The following is a 19,118-nucleotide window of genomic DNA, read 5'->3' as shown; positions in this document are numbered from 1 at the left end:
CAATGCAGAAATCCATCAAGATCCTTTCCTATGGAATGGAAGCGCTGGGTCCCAGCTGCAGGCATAATGCAAGAGGATTTGTGCTTGAAGTAGGAAACGTGGTCTTTTTGAAACAAAACACACTGCTGCTTCAAGTAACCTTACCAAAATGAGATTCACAGAGTTCTGCCCTGAGGAAAGAGTACGAGGGAGAATAAATGCAGATGGCAACAATCAATCTTCTCGCTCAAAGAGCTACCAGAAAAGTCCTTAGAGATGGCAGCAATAAGGGCAAAGCAAAGCTCCACACAGATCCGAATAGATGTGTGCATATATACTTCTGTGTGTATATTTAAAATAAATCTCTTCTTTTTATGCTTTTTGTTCAACTACAGGTTCAAAAAGACGTTTTAAATACAAGCTTATGGGACTACTAAGGAGGTGAATTTATGAATGTATTCCTAACAAAACATACTCTGGAAAGCTTTAATCTATGAATTGTGACAACCTTGGACAAAATGGATTTTTAATAGAATATAATGTAAACCGCCTGAAACACTGTGATAAGGAAGTTTTTTTTTAAGTAATGCACAGAAAGGCATGACGCACTCTGCATGAAAGGAGGAAAGGTCTTAATTTAAAGCATTTTAATGAACACTCAATTGGCATAGGGAAATGTGAGAAATGGAGATGAAAAACTCATGATAACAATAATATTGCAGAGGGGAGAAGGAGAAAGATTAGAAAACTAAGCAAGTTTGAAAAGGCTCCAGCTGATAACGCCGGCTAAAAGGAACGGAGACTGGATTAAGAACATGTCACAGTCCAAAGCTACTGTTCTCCTTGCAGGCAGTGTCTGTTGGTGGCTCTTATCAGAGCTGCATACTGGGGAGGAAAGAGCAACCCAAGTGCACAGCAGTGGAGAACAGACCTCTCTCTGAGCAAAGGACGACGAGAACAGGCAGATTTCAGCAGGTGCAGCTGTGACTTGCTGGAGTTTCTCACTTTCACCAAACCAACCAGAGCTGTGGGAGGTTTGGAGGCCCCTCACAAAGCCCAGGGGAGGTTGCAAAACCATAGTAAACTCAGCCATCTCTTCCACAGCGAAAATGAGCCAGGCTCAGAGGCTCATGACTTACTCACTTCTCTATTACCAGCCTAACAACAGGCAAGTCAGCAGAACTGAAATTACTTCTGAGAGAGAAAAAACTGTCTCCCCTGAGGTAGATACAATTCTGTTTACTAATAGCTTCTGCTCTGCAATGAAAGAGATTGATCCTGCGCTCTCACTCATACATAAACTACCTTTAATGAAGTTTATTACTAAAAGGAGGAACAGATGAATCGGGTCCTGTATTACTAAAAGGAGGAACAGATGAATCAGGTCCTAGCAACAGTTTTGCCACAGTGACCTCAACAGAAGCAAGTTCAGGTCTCTGCTCATCTAAATGAAGTAGCAGAATCCCCACATAAACACTTAATATTCTTCAAAAGAAACAAGAGGGCCACCATTATAACCAAAAAGGCAAATTAAAGTAAAGATCAAAGTTAAATATTTACTCTAAGCACTACAATATTTGCAGATCTAGAGACGATCTTTCAGCAGTTTCTATTTGCATACTTTAATTAATCAAAAAATATTAAACTAATCTCATAAAAGAAAGGGTCAAAGTATTAATTAACTTGAGATTTGTTGCTTTTGTGCAATTTAACAGTTCAACACAAAGCAAAAGTCAGTTTTAATAAAAACTAAGTTACTGTGACAGGTATAATTTCATGGACTGGTGAAACCACGTACAAGGAAATAACTTTCAGTGTTCGTCCTATTTTTTGTCTAACTTTTAAAACTTTGTTTCAGTTCAATAAATTGATTCCTCCCTAACACCAAATGATCTTAAGTCTTCTTTTAACTTCAGCATTTCACTTTCAAATTGATGGGTTTCCATCCTGCCCTGAATGGAACAGAGGTCACAGCTGGTTTAGCAAAAAGAACCTGACTGCAATGACCAGTGGAGAGCAGATGCTGCTCAGACCCCCAGATCTGCTGCCAGAGCTGATTCAGGCCGAGATGTCACTGCTGGAGCCACCACGGGTCATCACAGGCGCGAAGGTTCCCCCCTGAGCCAGGTCCCTGCTGGCTGAGCTCTCGCCCCACCAAAGGGACTCCCTGGTTTCTTTGACAGCTTTTGGAGGAACTGGGAAATCTTACCAAAAGATTCAGAGACCAAGCACAGAGCGCCCAAAGCAGCCCATGAAGCCCCAGCAACCTCTGAATTACAACTTTGACAAATGTGCTTAGGAATCAAGAGGGGACTCCTCCCCCCCCTTCTGTTTTAATGGGGAGGAAATGCATGAAACAGCTAATGAACTGAAAGGTTTGCCTGGCATTTCATGCCAGAAAGCTCTGGCACTCTGTAGCACTTGACTTCACCAGAGACACCGAGCAGGGAATCACCTCCCCTCACTTCTCGCGTTTACAATGCAAATGTCTGCGTCCCACTCAGTCGCCTCCACTCTGCATCTTTACTGCAGAGAAACAGGCGCTTTTTGCTTGCTATTCCGTCAGGCCTGTTTTACACATCCAAGAGGACTCTCACCTCTGCAGTGCCTATTTATCCCTGCTGCTAAAAAGGGAACTCGCATTAAATAGCTTTCACCTCAACGCTTGTATTACAGGTACCCAGATCTACATAGGATTCATCTGTTCCTCAAATACAGCTTCAGAAACTAAACAGAGTAGAAACTCTCTCTGCACTCCAAACCTCTGGCAGCAATCTTCCTAGGTCTGAACAATTGCTAACAACCATTTTTCTCCCCTTAGAGGAGCTTTCAGAAAAAAGATGGATGCAAAAGACTCCTCGATAAAAATTCTGACATAAAGTTTAGAGATTTCCTAATTATGATACAGTTTCAAGTTAAATTCATGCACAGCGTACTTTAAGTGCAGAGTAACTGCATGGCAACAGAGAGAAATGGCTTGTACTGTAAAATACATCATTCTGACTAACTAACAATGTAAATTTCTCATTACGTTTGATACAGCTTGCGGGAGCATTACCATAACAAACAGCATTCCTGAAACAGTTCATAGACTCATAGGTGTTTCACAGCAATTACTTCCATAGCTTTTCAAATAAAGAAGAGAACATTGTCCTATATTGCTTTCAATTATTCTTCATATTTCTCTATTTTAATCCATGTCTTTCTGTTGGCTCTTTGGCAACAGGAATCCTCCTGCTGCCCTGAAGGTGCATGAAAAGCAAATGTGAGCTATGATTAGTTGGCTGCCTCCAGTTTAATTAGATAATCTACTACTAAAGCTCAGAAGTGAAACAAAAGGAAAAAAATCTCTCATCAGATCACCTACAGCTCTTCCAAGGAGGCTGAGGAGGAAAAATTACTGCTATTAAAAGAGCAATACAACTCGTTAAAGAAGCTATTCTCTGTGTCTCACAGCGTTTCAGCAAGGGTTAAGGCACAGCAGCGCGGGGTGGCTTACCTGCTCTCCGCGCTCGGGTCGTTGTGCACACATGTCACCGTGGCAGTGGTCCTCGCGCTGTCTGTCTCTTCTTGAACCCCCCACTGGTCTGCATCACTGACTCTGATGTCCAGGATCTTCACACCTGGGGCTGTCCTAATTCTGTTGGGGAACAACAGGCATTGCTTTAGTTACAGACCTCCTACAAATAAATCCAGAGGTAAACAAGGAGATGAGAGGAAATATTCCCTCTTCCATTAGTAACAGACTAACACATTGCAACTGTAAGTCGCTCTACTTTAAAATTATAAAACTGGCCCAATCATTTGAAAGAGAGGAAGTATGAGTTTCGTTATGTGCAAAGCCAGTTAATTTTCAGCCTGAACAATGTGGAGAGAATAAGGATGCTCTCTGCTTCAGTGGCACTAGTTTGAATTAAATGAAACAGATGTGCCTAAGTGTAAGTTGATTTAATTTGTGGTGTCTTTCCCGCAGTTTAAGATGGAGACTCAGAGCACTGTGATACAAAACACATCCTCCTGCTTGCAAACCTTTGGGAGCAAAGTGCCTTTTAACGTTAGGGCAAGCTGCATGCAACAAACGTGCTTCACTGCTCCAAGACCATAATGCAGGAAAGAGAGAGGAGTATGTTATCCTAGATCCAGGACTGAGGGATGAAAATAATCATGCTATCGTACCAGGATGTATCAAACTGGGCATGCCAAACTCTTCCTGCTGAAAGTAATACAATGCTGACATGGAAAACCTTGATTTCCTAAGCACAGTTAGAGTTTCAAAGCAGTTTGGTAGTTGGTAAATGCCACCATTTTTTGGCTTTAAAATAATTTGCTTAAAAAAGTCCACGCTCCAGTGGGGCTCAGAGTTAGGAACAGATTGCCAAGGAATAGGAACCAAACTGCTTTTAATAGCAGGGACTTCATTTGTGCAGCTTGACTCCTGAAACAAGCCTGGGATTTCGACAGGAGTGCTGCAAATATGCCTGGAGAACAATTAGGCAGAAAGCAAGAGCTGTAGTGCCACGTTCACCACTGCTGCGACTTCATTAATTAAAAGCAAAGCCAAGAGGGACCTCTTAGTTGTATGGTGGAATGAAACAGCGCTGCTGAGACTTGAAGCGTTACTTAACAGTGAATTGTGATGGATTTGCCCCGATGCCTCGTGGCCAGTTGCTGCTCACGTTACACTATTAAGAATTTCCTTTAAGTTCTAGCTGAGTTCATGGGTTTGGATCAAAGGAACTTCAAGATTCGATGGGTGGTTTTTTTCTTCTCAGAAGGAATTAATTCATCTTGCTTTTATGATATCCTTATTCTTGCCTGTGAGGCTTTACTGACTTGATGGGCCATATTCACGCCTGGCATAACCAATCTGATGAAAAACGTTCCCTTCAAGGAGAGAATTTTCCCTGCTATTTTTCTAATTGTCTCCTTCATGTTTCTCCACAGATATTCATATCTCCAAATAACGTGCCTCAAAGCTTATGTGCCCCTTTCCCATCACCTCCTCTTTCTTTCAGAGGAACACTCATTTATTCTGCAATAATTACACTGGACCAAATAATTCCTGCCAGACACCTACATGGCTTCATTTCAGACTGACTTGTAACGTACATGAGAGAGAGAATTAAGCCTTCAGCAATGGATTCAATAGTTTTCCTCATCAGACTCAGCCACCCACTTGAAAAAAAATCATTGGGGCCTGGCAAAAATAAAATCATAAATTAAAAATAAGCAAGCAACCAACCAGCACTTTTTAAATGTTCTCTTTCCCAGCCACAATTATGGGTTTTAACAAATTTGCCTCCCCACCACCCTCTCAATTTCTCATGTTTTTTCTTGCCAACACGTCTGGAAACCTCCAACCCGCCTGTCCACCCAAGTCAAAGCCTCGACTAATTAAAGGTTAATTGAAGGGCATAGGATGCTGAGGGGACACAAGAGGACAGCTGGATTTTCCCCAGGATTCCAGGATTCATCACCCTTTTTCCATCTGTCAGAAGCCTGGTAAGTCCTCCTACACAGCTTTTACACTACAGATATCTTCACTCTGCAGCATTTACTTTTCATCTACTCTGATCCAAATCTAGCACGTCAGTTTACCCCAACAAGGATGGAAAGCAACACGGAACAGTTCCCTGCCACACCTGAGCAGGCTTTCACCATGCAGGACCCCTGCGCAGCTCTGTTCTTCATGGAAGCTGAAGCTGTTGCTCCTCTTTCCCTTCATCAGTGGTCCTCACATGCAGTGTAGCGGTAAGGATGCAATAGCCTTCAATATCCACATCTATCTATGCTCAGCTGTTCCAACCTCCTCCAGGCATTCTGCATCCCCAAAACTCTGGCTTCCCTCTTGGGCCAACCCCTCAGCTGTGCCTACCTCCCTCAGACAGGGAGCTTTGTTGTTCTCCTCGTGTCTGAACACAGCTATGAGATGCTCTTTGCCAATGTGGACATCAGATGAGGCTCTCCTGATGCCTGTCCTCTTGGCTCACCACTTGGCTTCTCCCTTCAGGGCGCTGTCCATTAACAGGCGTCCCTCTGGTTCTTGGCAATGCTGTCTTGTTGGCTGTGCCTACAGTTTTGCTTGCTGCACATCCCCTGTCTTGCTGGGTTAGCACCAAGTGAACATCCATACTCTGCTCCCCAGCTACATCTTCCAAAAATGTCTCAGAACGCTGCATTTTAGGAAATTTTCCAGTCTAATCCCCTGCAATGCATCTGCTCTGGTGGGCTGAGACAAGATGTCATTTTGCATTTTTGGATATCAGTAGAGCCAGGAAGGCTGAAAGAAGGAAGAAACTGAATTCAGCTTCTCACTCAGGAAAAGTCAAGAAATTCAAATGAAACCAGCCTACATATGGGTGGTTTGAGCCTACTGTTCTTCAGATAAGTGATTCATATCTTTAAATCTGCCCCCAAACTATACAGGCACAGAAATTATTGTAAGTATTGGGGACGGAGGCTTTGCAAAAGAGTAAGGAATTCCTACCCGAGCTGACAGGAAGAAAGGCTGGTGAACGGTCAGTGTGCGAGCCCAGGCGCGGGGTTTACTGCCCTGCTCTGTGCCAGGCTTCAGTTGTAAGTTTGGGTGGATCATTTAGTTTTCTTATCCCTCCCTTCCCTCCACATAAAATACTGGGAAGTGCTGCTCTTCCAACTCAAAGGGAGCTGTAAGGATAAATACAACTTCATGAGAAAAGTCTGATGTCCTTTAATTTTACCGGCTGACAAAAATTCTGCCACCTCTGGGCTTGAAAACACAGAAATGACCTATTGAAGTATTTCACAGGAGCATGACCCCAGAAGTAACTGTTACCACTCAGATGGCTTAATGCCTTTTTATAAAGATAATTGTGAATTTTTGAATTTAGTTTTTAAAGGAACACAACATGGGAGCCAATGGGAAACTTGGCAAAACTGACATTTCATTTCCATGAAATACATCCTTTCTGAAAAGCAGAAACTTCAGACAGGAAACTGTCCTGTTGAAAAGCACTTGCCTGCCTTTAAAACATTACAACTTACATGGCATTCTGATAACATAATTAGCAGAGCTGTGAATGAGACCAAGGAATACTGAATGAGCTCACCAGAAGTTAGCCTGCAACAGGGCCCCCAACGTTCCAGCCTGTATCCGGCCTGTACCACAAATCACTATTTATTCCTGATACTCTCTTCCTTAGGGGTGGAGGAGGTCCAACAGAAACATGATGCCCTCAAGCACTGCCTCTCATGACATTTATGCCCATAAGATCTTAAGAGGAGAAAGCTGGGGGAGAAGAAGAGGGGTAAGCATCAAAGCTCTCCAGAACAAGGAATCAATGAAACAATTGCTTCATGAGTGAATTTAGCCCCCTTCTCCAGCTGTAAAGGCAGAAGAGAGGAAGCTGCTTTCAATATAGATTGCAGAATACATTTGGTATCCCTGGCAGTGTTTCTTCCCCTGAACATTGTGTCCTCCATTTACTGCAGAATATAAAGATGGAAACAGGATGGACTGAATGGAGCAGGCAGGCAGTAGCATCTCCAACTTGGAACAACCAGAAGGGTCTTAAAATGCAACCCCAGCCTTAAGTGGATGCGACCCCATGAATTCAGCTGTGCTAAACCTCTTCTCTCAGTTACAACAACAGAAGGAAAGGAGAAGGTACAAGTAATGACCAGGGCTGAAAGCAACTTCAGGGCTACAAAAGGGATTTGAACAGCCAAGCACTCAATAGAAGCGGTGCAGGGACTTCCACCACCTCCCAGCCAGTTAAGTGCAAAGTCTGCAAGGTAAATGCTTTCTTGCAACACCCCCCAGCAACACTCCCGGCAGTGGTAATTGGGAAGTGAAAACTTGGCAAAAGGAACTTTAAAATAGAAACAGAAAGAAAAGATATTTAGGAAATAAAACAGGAATGTGCTCACAGCAGATGGAAAATGCTCAAAGTGATGAGAAAAAAAGACATTTTCAGAGCTATTTTAGAAATCCTCTTATCTCCCCCCATCCCATTATGGGGGAAAACATGATCTGAGCTAAATGCACTCTCAATGACGTACGAATAATAATGGTTATGATAACAAAATTCATTTGCGATTTCCAACCATTTCAGTCGTCAGCCCTTCAACATGCATTTTTAGCCCGATTAAAAATAAAATCATTCTCCTTCCCTTACAGGAAATCCAGGCTGAAGGCCAGTGTAGTTAAATTGCCTAAAATTATCCTGCCTCTGCAGAGCTCGAATGAGGGTGGATACATCCCGATTCCCAGGCTCACGCTTCAGGCAGACACCCCTACCCAGCGCTAAGACCAAAGCTGAGCGGAGCTGAGTAATTCCGAGCCCTCACAGAGCATTTTACATATTTGAAGAATTGCACAAATAGCAAGCAATTAGTTCTGAACAAGGACCCTGGGGAGGTTCTAGTTAAAATACGTGTGGTTTAAGATACATTAGGCAGAGCACTATAAATTAAAATAATCACCGACTTCAGATGTAACATCTGGGGACTTTGGGGGCATGAGATGGGCAGTGTTTCTGTATAGGAAGGAATAGAAGCATTACTATATAGGGGGAGGAGACAAGTGGAGTTTGGCGGGAGATATAAGGAGAAGAGGGTATGTGATTCACAGCTGCCACATCCAAGTGCATTCCATGCAATTTGGGAGGGAGGTACAGGCAGTCATGAGTTCATTGATGTGAGCATATGAAAACAAAACCATGTGGGAATCACTGGTACAGCAGATGGAAGGCTGAAATGGAACCAGAGCTCCCCCAGGAGAGGCACCATCCCTCTCTTTTGTGTCCTCCTAAGCTTCCTGGCCAAAATTCTCTGTGGGTAATCCAGAAATCTGACGAAAATGAGGTGATGCAAACTCATCCAGAAAACACATGGTAGAACCAGGAATTATCCCTAGAGCTGCCAGGGAATATTTTGGCATCTTCACTACAAACCCACCCAGCTCTCCTGCTCCTACTTTAGACCCACTAGTAACAGACAGCATCCCCTTCACTGGCCAGGCAAGAGCAGCCTGTGGGTAAAGTGTGAAATGAGAATGCCCTACCAAGCAGATAATCATCCTGCACAGCCTCACCTCTTATGGAAGTCAGATTTACAGCAAGGCAGAGGATCAGGTCCTAAATCTTCAGCAGCTAAGCAAGTGTTTACTTTCTAAAGTATTATTCCCAAGAACTTCACTTCTTTGTTCCTTTATATTTTAAAAGACCTGTCACAGATTTATGTTCCAACTACTTCCCCATCATATTCTCCTTAAAATGGGAACACTAGGTCAGCTGTGTTTGTTTCCACGGTTCCATGTTAATGTCACTATAAGTAAAGCTATCAAAGTATGTAAAATACACATCAAAATACACTAAGAACCTGTAAAGATCCAAGCCCTCTCCAAAAGGTCACAAGCACAAATAATATGATGCTTTACTGCAAAGTAAACCAAGCAGCCTGCAAAGCCCTGTGGAGAGGTGTAGGTAGACAGCAGGCAGATGGCAATTTGGAACAGAGGGCAGCTGCAATGCATCAAACAAAAGGAAACCCCAAGTAAAAGGGTTTGACTAATGGTACCTGCAGGTAAAAAACCTCAACACAGCCTTGGTATAAAGCCAGTGGCAATAGGTGTTACCAGTGAAATAAGGTGGGAAGTCATGGTGGGATAAAAAAATAAAAGCATGTTTGCCCTTGGGGATAAAGACAGCTCAGTACTAAGAGACAGCAACTTCCAAAGTCAGCTGGAGTTCTACTTAAGATTTGACCTCTGCCTTTCACCCATGCTAAAAACCACTGCAGTGACTGCAGTCCTTCATTGCAAGTCCAATGTGTAATTGGCCCAAATTCGTTCTCAAAACAAGACACAGATATGCTGTGTTCTTCTCCCCACTGCAGGACAAGGCTTTCTCAGCCCCACCTCATGTTGTGGAGATGCCCTTTCTGTATCCCCTGATCTCAGCACTCTCCCACTCTTACACCGTATTGGGAAATGTGCCTTTCCCTCCCTCCCATTCACCTCAATTTCCCTCTGCATCTGTTATTTTTATACAACCTTTTCTGGCTGTCTTATTTAACCCTGTCAAGCATTCGGGGATGCAGTTTCTATGAAAGCAGTTATTACTGTCAGGATATCTCTGACATACATATACTGACAGGATATCCAGCACGCACTCAAGGAAGAAAGTCAAAGCCAAAACACCGGGTAGGACAAAGCAGAGAAAATAGGTAGCGACCAGCACAGCACAAGGCAGGAACAGCATTGCTCAACAGACATGGTGGCTAACATGAGAAAAGCCCAGCACCTCAGAGAACAGGAAACCCTTTGAAATAGTGGAGGGGATCAATGCTAAAGATTCAGGATGATACAATTACCACTCTTCTACTCGAAAAGGTGAAGCCATCAACCTATTTTTTTCAGCCCATCAAATGTTTCAAGATATGCCAAGCATCCAGCTCAGCAGCATATTGGATTTTGAATAATGAAAAGAGTAAACAGGATTTTAATTTGAATTCTGACAGTAAAGTGCTTTCCATGTGATAAATTAACTATTAGGGAAGACAAATTAACACAACCTACCCTTGAGTATGATGGTTTATGATTTTGAGGAAGCTTTTACAGAAGCCTCAAAATAAGGCAGCATAAAAAAACAGGAGATGATGATGGGGGGGGGGGGGGGGGGAAGTATTTTATCAAAATCCTCCCTCCTCCTTTTCAGCATGTGTAACTTCTCTAAAATGTGCAGCAGGTTTTCCTAAGAGCCCACCATTCTTCCTAGGAATGTCTACACATTTTAGGATGCACCATCAGCTGGTCTAAACCAGCAGAGATTGATGAATATTGTAGCAACTGCTTAATATTAAGAAGCTAAATTTCACATCTCTAAAGCAAGGTCAGAGAAAGAGGTGTCCACTTTTGTAAAGGAAGGGGTCACAGAAACCTTCTCCAGATAGAAGGCTGTGCTAATACAATCAGCAAAGATTACATGAACATCTTCAAAGCAGTCTCACATGATGTTGTATTTCCATATCCAACAGAAAATTCAAAGACATTTTAAGATGTCATCATGTTTCAGCAGAAACTCCCATTTTTCAATCTGTTCTCTCTCACACTTAGGTAAGCAAACAGAGCTTAAAAAAACAGCAGTAAGACATTCTAATTGGCTTGGAATTAAAGCTATTAATTTTTATTCTTATATATTCCTGTCACAAACCAGACCTTGTTCATATGGGTTTTCAACACTGCTATGGAAACCTGAGAGATTCTAAGTCTTTATGTAATAGGAGATGAAAATGCCATCTCCCACAGTGAACACTGTTTTCTTTGAAATATATCAACAGTGGAATTTTGTCCCTCTGGGAGAAAAAGGGTTGCCAGGCACTGGGGCAGGAGACATCGAGTCCAATTCTATCAACTCAAGACATTTTATTAACTGTTTAACTGTCTGGGCAGCTTCAAAATGGGAATAAGGATGTTTTCTCACCTTTGCTGGGATATTCATACACGGAGAAAAAAAATACACTGTCCATTTGTATACTTAAGAAGTGTCCACATACTGTATTTCATTATATTTCTGCAATTTCCCAGTAGGTGCTTAAACCTGCAGGTCAGTGTTCTGCAGCAATTGAGATTTTCTTAAGAAAACTAAAAGCCAAAATTTATTTGACTCCACCTGAATACGTTGTTGTGCCTTTGACATACAAATTACTTTAATTATACTGTAAGCAAATGTGCCTCTAGATTGTGCTGAAAGCTCTTAAATTCCAGCAAACTCTCCACACCAGCAGCACAGGCCTGATGTTTGGGTTGCTGACCCTGGCATCCCACTAGCAGGGCTCCAGTGAGTTCCAGCACAGGGAAGCAGATCCTCTGTCCTCTGCCTGGAGGGCTGGAAACATTGCCCATAATTTGCAAATAAATACACAATTCCTTGACACATTACACTTCCAAAGTATCCAATGAATATGAACTAACCGTTATTACTATTGATCAAAAGGAGAAAGCACGTCTTCTTCCAAGTCTAAACGATCCTCTTGCTACCACACAACTCATAACATCCCTATCTCCTTAGGATGCACCACCAGCTCACACCTCTTCCTCCCCTGAAAGAGGAGAGAGATTTTCCTTTATTCCACTGCCTCCGTTCACTTAACTGAGTTATGATGTGTTGATCGTTATTCAAAGAGCCACAGTGCCTGCTGTCATGCGCCCTTAGACATCTCCAAAAGTTGAACTATGTGCCCTCTTTTCTCCAACACAACAATCTGTGGTGTACCTTCTCTGTAGAGAGAAGAGGGAAAATGCTGGAGTGGTTTTCGGTAACACATGTCCACAGAACAAAAATCAAAGCCTGCTCAGTCTCTTCAACCTTTCTCTGAAAGATCTAAAACACTCAGACTATGTCCTTTACCTTGAAACCAACGCAATGCTGTAACAGATGAAACTCTTCCTTAAAGCCTAGAAGTACAGCACAATATGCATTACCATGTCTGAAGGCGTCCAAAGTATTTGAACGCGGAATTCTTGCAATGATGCAGAAACACAGCTTTGAAAACTATAATGAAAAAATCAAACTAAGTCAGAGGTTCCCTCCTGCAAAGACAAAGATACTTACAGGTTTCCTTTTATTGAAAGGCTCCTTTCAGAAATCAGCCCTGCAAAAATGTTTGCAGCCTGAATAGAGTTCAGGCCTCCTGTGAGACAAAGAGTTTTTATACAGGTGTCATTTTTCTACCTCTACAAGCAAAGAAAGCCCTGAAGGTCATGGTTTTGGGAGCACCTAAACAACAACAAAGCACAAGCTTTCCATCTCTCTTCCTGCAAAACTAAATAATGAGCTCCCCAGCATTGTCTTGGTCAATACTGGATGGGGACTCAGAGCATTTAAAACAGTCCATCACTGTGGCTAAATTTGCTCACCACTTTGGAAATTTTTTCCTGTAAGGAAAAAGTTTGGTAAATACAATTCAGATTAATATCATTTCATTATCTTTTACCAGCTATCAATGTGTTTGATTTAAGATCAGAAAACATTCCCTGGGTTGCTGCTGAATACTACAGTCAACCACAGAGTTTGTTGTGTTCCTTGGACTGTTTGTGGCACAATCCCTCAGGCTCAGGGCAGGTTGTGACTGCAAATCCCCTGACTGTCAGATAGCCAGAGGAGGCCAGTGGCAGCCAGTCTGTGGCTACTCTTGAGACGGTGTGTGTAATCTGGCCCAAAAAGTACGTAACAGAGGCGGTCTGTATGCACTGAATGGGGTCCCACCTTGACTTTCACACAGCTAACATACATCTTCTGATGGTCTAATAAGTACAAGGGAGACCAGCAGTGAGGCTGACGGGCCAACATGTTGACATGGCTCCTCCTCTTAGGAGATGAGGCTAAAAGCAGTAATGGTCATCTTTACCTAAAAGGTTGCTTGAAACTGTACCAGTAGAAAAAAATTCAAACAGAACATTAAAAAGAGCAGGTTTTTGAAACCTGCATAAACCCCTCAAGTCACCTGAGACCAGCCCCAACCCCTGCCACATCCCACAACTGCTTAACAGCAGGAAGTGATCTTTACGGGATCTATCATCCATTTTTCCACACTTGCTCAGTACTCTGCGTAAAAAAGCAGCACAGAAAAGGCTGTTATCAGGAACTCGGCCTAGGCTGTGGCAAGGAGCACAAGGGATGGAGTTAGAGGGAAGAAGGGGGGAAAAAGCACAGCAATGAAAATCCTTCCAGAATTAAAAAGGCCACAAGAACTTTGCCTGCACTCGTAGTTGTTGTTTTTATTGGATTATTTTATGAGGTTTTATGTTGTTTAATCGAAGAAAGAAAATGGATGCCATAAAATATGCAGAGCTAACCGGGGCTGCAGAGTACATTGCTGAATATCACTGGTAATGCCATTTCCCCTTCACTGTCAAAAAATACAACTATCGTTCTTTATATCCCTGTCACATGGAACAGTGGTCCTCTGCGCTTGCCAATCAATCATCTTGGAGTGCACCTTTACCTTGAGCAGTATGTGCTAGGATGGTGAATAAGGAAACCTTAGGAAATAATCTCCCTTTCCACAAGATAGAATTCAATTTCCAGTAGAGCTCAGACCAGTACTTTTCGTGAAAAGGTGGCCCCATATATTACAGCAGAAAAGCATTTTTTTGCTGTTAGTGAAAACTTCAGTGAGCATTACGATGATGTGGTTTGTACTCCAGGCACCAATGACCACCAAGCAGGCTAATAATGTGCGAGTTCTGATGAGAACCAGCCCTCCAGCTGGGATAAAACATCAAAGACCTCTTTCCCCTGGTTGTTATTTTTTCCCATTCTGCTTTCTATTGTAAGATTATTTTTCTTCCAGCTGCAGACAACAACTTTCCAAGATTCTCCTCGAAAGTCTGCACTTCAGAACAAAATTATCCCGCTCTGGTGCTCAGACAGCCCTAGTCAGCCCTGTGGCCACTGTCCCAACAGGCTCTGACAGCCCCAGCTCGGTTTCTTCGGGTGGTGCTTCTCAGAAGCTTTCTGAAGACTCTCTGCAGGTAGATTGAGCTTTTACCAGTGACTCTTTGAATCCCTCCTTGGATCTCAGCAGATTTGGCAAGGATTTTGCAAGTCCCAAGCTTTGTCCCTCCTCCAAGTGTAGCTGATAATGGCTGTGCAGCAGACTGGCTGGGTCCATCATCTACTGCAACAAAGTCCAGAGAAAGCCCCACAAATGGATGGTGCCAAAGCTCTGTCAGAGTTGCCTGCAATATTTCTAACCATGCAGATGAGGAGACAGCTTTCCCCCTCTAGATGCCCTGGCCAAAATATCATTCTGGTGCCTGACAGACAGACCCCGGCAGCCCCAGAGCCCGAGATGGGCAAAGAGGCCAGGAAGATTCAGCCCTCCAAAGTCCATTGCTCAGAGTGCTGCCGTGGCTCAGAAAGCTTATCCAGCCTTGCAAAGCTGTCAGGAAAATTAACCAGCCACCACACAGAAATTGCTTGCCGTTTACCACAGTGATTGATGGTAATGCAAGAAACTAATGGCATTTTACTTGCCTGTCAAAGGAAATTACTCATCCAGGGCCAGCAGGATTGGGGAAGGATTATTTAATCCTTGCAGTGATTTTTAAATTAAACTCTAGTGTTTGTAGGGCTGAAGAGCAGGCACAGACAGCAGCCTGCTCCAGGATGGATTCAAACGTGATATAGTACATGGGCAGATAGGTCCAGCACAGCAATAAACCAGAGTGAAAGGCAACTTTACAGATTTCAGGGAGCCAAATCCATTTCCAGATCATTAATCTCTAACAAAGACTTAGGTCCTGGCACTGTGCATGTAACAAAGGCTGGGGAAGTAACAGGACTAAAGGCCATAATCAAGAATTGGAGGCAACTGATCTAAGTGGCACAGGAAGGTGCTCCTATTTGGTCTATACTGCAGTATAGGGGGTCAATTCACTTCCTAAATCAGTAGAGTTGATAGGATCACTTCCTCTGTGGCCTTCCCATTCCTTCCTAGCACTAGTACTAAACCTTCCTTTATCCTTCAGCATTCTGCCTTTCCTGCAACTGGCCTGATTGCTACCAGGTCTTCTTTGTTCTGGTTTTACCTACAGTACCATTGCTCCCCCTGCATGGATGGCAGATCCCTCCACCATGGTTCAGTCACAACATCCTTGTTAAATGAGCTACTTCAGTAGTTTGGGGTAGACAACATTTAATCATTATCTGGCAGGTTCAAGGGTGAAGGACTAAAAGCAGTCCTTCACCAGCAGCTGATGCTTACAGGCAGTAGCACAGCAGGCTCCAACACCCAGCACTACCCCTGGGGAATTTCAGTAAGACAAATAGACATCACACAGCACTTTTGAGGGTAGGAATGAGCCACTCTCATAGTTTTGATTTTGGTTAGCCTCTGTTTTCTTGACCAGCCTTTATACTTCAAGCTCCTCTACAATCCTCAGAAGCTAGATGAAAATTCATCTCTGCAAGAGGTCATGAACAACAAAGTGGGAAAAGAAACAATTCATGTTTCATGAAGACTACACCCTGCCTAGGTGCTAGCTACCACAAAGTCGCTTAAGCTTCCCACATTTCAAAGCATGCACTGTGTTAGCAGTAACAAACACTCTAAAACCAGGCTTCCCCACTGGGGCAGCTGGGGGACACGGAATCAACTGCCTATAAAACCGGCTACAATCCATTATAACACATCCAGTGGTTTTCAGTGAAGAACACCCACAGTGAGATACCGGAGCTCATTGAGCATTAAGCACTTCCCATTCTTGTTCCTCTTTTTCAATTCTAACTAGTCCCTAACCCCGTTAGTTGTGAATTTGCAATTAATGAGCCTTGTTTAGAGGATGTGAATACTGAAATCGTTCTGATATACGGGCTCTAACCACAGAAAAACGATCTAATTCAGCGAGGGAATCTGCTGCACTTCAGGGGGATTCCAAACCTTCAATAAAGGAAATCAGCTGTTAAGTCATTTTAACAAGGGGCAACATGCTGTGCACTCAGCTCCATGGCGCCATGTGATGGTCTCACAGTTTGGCATCTGGGGACAAAATCATCTTCATGCATTAAGGATGCTTAACATCTGCTTGGAAATCTGGGGCTGGTCAAAAAAGCGCCGTGACTGAAATGCGGATGGTACAAGTGTGATTTTCCACCAGAATTCTTAACTACAATAAACATACACACATCTACACCCACACTCATACTCTTGTGATCTAACATAGCAAAGTACCGATAACCCAGGGCTAAACTAATTATGACTAGCTATGCTTGAGCAGGAAAACAGCAGTCACTCCTCTCCTGCTTCAAGGGGACAAGTAAAACAAGCGCCTTTGTGGCTCTTCTTTCCTGCGCCTGGAAGGGAAGAACTGCTCCTCAGGAGTCTTCCTCTCTCAGGGTGTCCAGAGGAGTAGATTTCCTCCTCAGCTGGGGACATGGGGACAGGACGGTTCTCCTCTCCAGGCTTGACAGCAGAGCTATCAAGAAGGCCCTTGTATGCAACCTCATCAGCCCAGCCTAATAGAAAATACATTTCCCACGCCATGAAAAATCTGATAAAACAGTGAAAAATAAAAGGATAGTGTTTGTATCAGCCATCATGTGCATACCAATACTCGGAAATAATTTGGGGTAGGAGGGGAGCTTAGCTACATTTGAAATGGTTTATAAAATGCACTGAACAAATGTTCCCTGTTCTGCTACAGCAGTCACTTTCAGACATATTTCAGGTGGCTAATCCTGGAGACCAGGAGAATAATTCCTGGAGACAAGCCCTTTTCTCCCCGAGCTCCTCCCCAGCTCTTCAGAGAAAATTACCTCGTCTGATCTTAACATATCTTGAAAACGACACAAAGATTAATTACGCTCCTCCTTATTTCATCTTCATGGCACATGTGAGCAGCTTCTACAGCTGCAAAACCTCTATTTCCAGGGTACTTCTGATTGTACTACTGAGATATTCAAAGACTCATTAAAGCTAAGGGGAAGTCCCATTCACTGAGACTTACTGTGGAAAGGAGGGGGAGTGGGGCTTAAAGTTATCTTGTACTTAAGTTAAAGAGACAGTTGGAGAGGATTCATTCATCGATCAAACTCTCCATCCTCACAGTGCTCTGCACACAGGAGATGCTGTTGGGACTAAAGGACTGAGAAACAGCCAGCTCCCATGACTGGATGACTCTGCTTGTTTCTACAGAAGAATCTCGTGATGAAGAAGTGAAAGCAAAGCAACCTGCCTTTTGTAGAGTGTAATTTTGCACCTAAAAATCGCAATTGTTTTCCAATTACAACACTAACAGCAAGTTAGAGCTCAGTTTTCAGAACAGTCTCCTGTAAAGGTGGTGCTGTTCGATGCCTGCATGATTATGGTTGTAATTGTTTCCTCCAGCAACTACTATCACTATAGCTGACCTTAACCAGGAGCCAAGTACCGAGGCATTAACGTGACAATATCTTCTGTGCAAGTAATTGTTGATACAAAAGCTTACTCGCAATTACTAACATCAATAGCTTGTGGATATTAAAAGCAAAAGCAGCATGTGAGTAGGGCCGAGACTGCTTTCTCATCTGATAGTTAGGCCATAAATTATCTGATTTGCTGATGAAGAGCTCAAATTACAAAGGCACCATTCAAAAAAAAAAAAAAAAATCATTAAATATCTGGATGACTTCCTTTGATTTTAAGTGGCACTGAGGAAGTGCTCCGTTCTTCCCTGGTGGCGTTGCCTTCCTGACTTGAACCTTCAGTGTCAAACTATCATCCTCAATTAACTTCAGGCACAACTATTTTCAGGTGTAACACTGTCTGTCAGCACAGCAGCAGGCTTCAAAAAGCAGCCCTTCAAGCTATAGTCTAAAGCTCATCTCCCAGAAATACCAATATTACCCTTCTTTTTTACTACTTCGAATTGTGAAGCCTCAGCAGGACCATTACAATCAAGGTTGTACTTACTGGTAATTGCAATCTGAAAGCAGACCAAGATTTAAAACAAACACAAAGACAAGGGGCTGTGAATTTATTAAATTTAGGAATAAAATAGCACAGACACTGATATGCATTCAATTCCTACAAAGCAGTTAAAAGCTGATCTAGAGAAAGCATGCAAGCCAATGCATCGGTAGTATGCCAGCCAAGGCATACTACAGAAACAGAAGAGTTACTCTCTGTAAAACAGATACCACTAAGCTTATAGCTATAAGTTAATTTCAGATGAAATCCTGCAAGCCCACCTAGGATGAAACAATTACAGAATAATTTCAAATAGCAACCAATGTTGTAACAAATGGGAGGCATATTTACAATCCATTTACAAACAGAAAATTATTAAATTGATCAAAAATGCTATTTACTGCTGGCGGTTCATTTGGCGTTCTGCAGAATGTTTCAACACTTATATTCCTTTACTGGAATAAATAAGTATCGAAATAGAATGGATAATGAAGCAGATGCTAAGAGGCAATAAATGGGCATAGGATTAGTTTTTTTTTCAGTAGACCAATATAAACTTGAAGGAAATAAAACTTTAAAAGCAGGTTTTGAAGCTGGGGACTTTTATGAAAAGTAAACAAACAAGAGATTTAAAGCAATACAATTACCAGTGAATCACAACACTATGGAAAAGGCTTGGAGAGCTCTGAACACATTATACACTGTGG

The 19,118-nt window shown here is 42.8% G+C and overlaps 1 protein-coding gene across 2 annotated transcripts in view; it reads right to left on the bottom strand.

Moving 5' to 3' along the window:
• TMEM132B (transmembrane protein 132B) overlaps window positions 1–19,118 on the bottom strand; it is a 238,414-nt gene that overhangs the window by 131,753 nt on the left and 87,543 nt on the right. For both annotated transcript variants that reach the window (XM_030501673.1, XM_030501674.1), the window contains one exon: window positions 3,479–3,619. In XM_030501673.1, the coding sequence (XP_030357533.1) occupies window positions 3,479–3,619 (141 nt within the window). The remainder of the gene's footprint in view (window positions 1–3,478; window positions 3,620–19,118) is intronic.

The sequence above is a fragment of the Strigops habroptila genome, chromosome 11 (assembly GCF_004027225.2).
Source record: "Strigops habroptila isolate Jane chromosome 11, bStrHab1.2.pri, whole genome shotgun sequence".
NCBI lineage: Eukaryota > Metazoa > Chordata > Aves > Psittaciformes > Psittacidae > Strigops > Strigops habroptila.
This window is presented reverse-complemented; position numbering and strand designations above follow the sequence as displayed.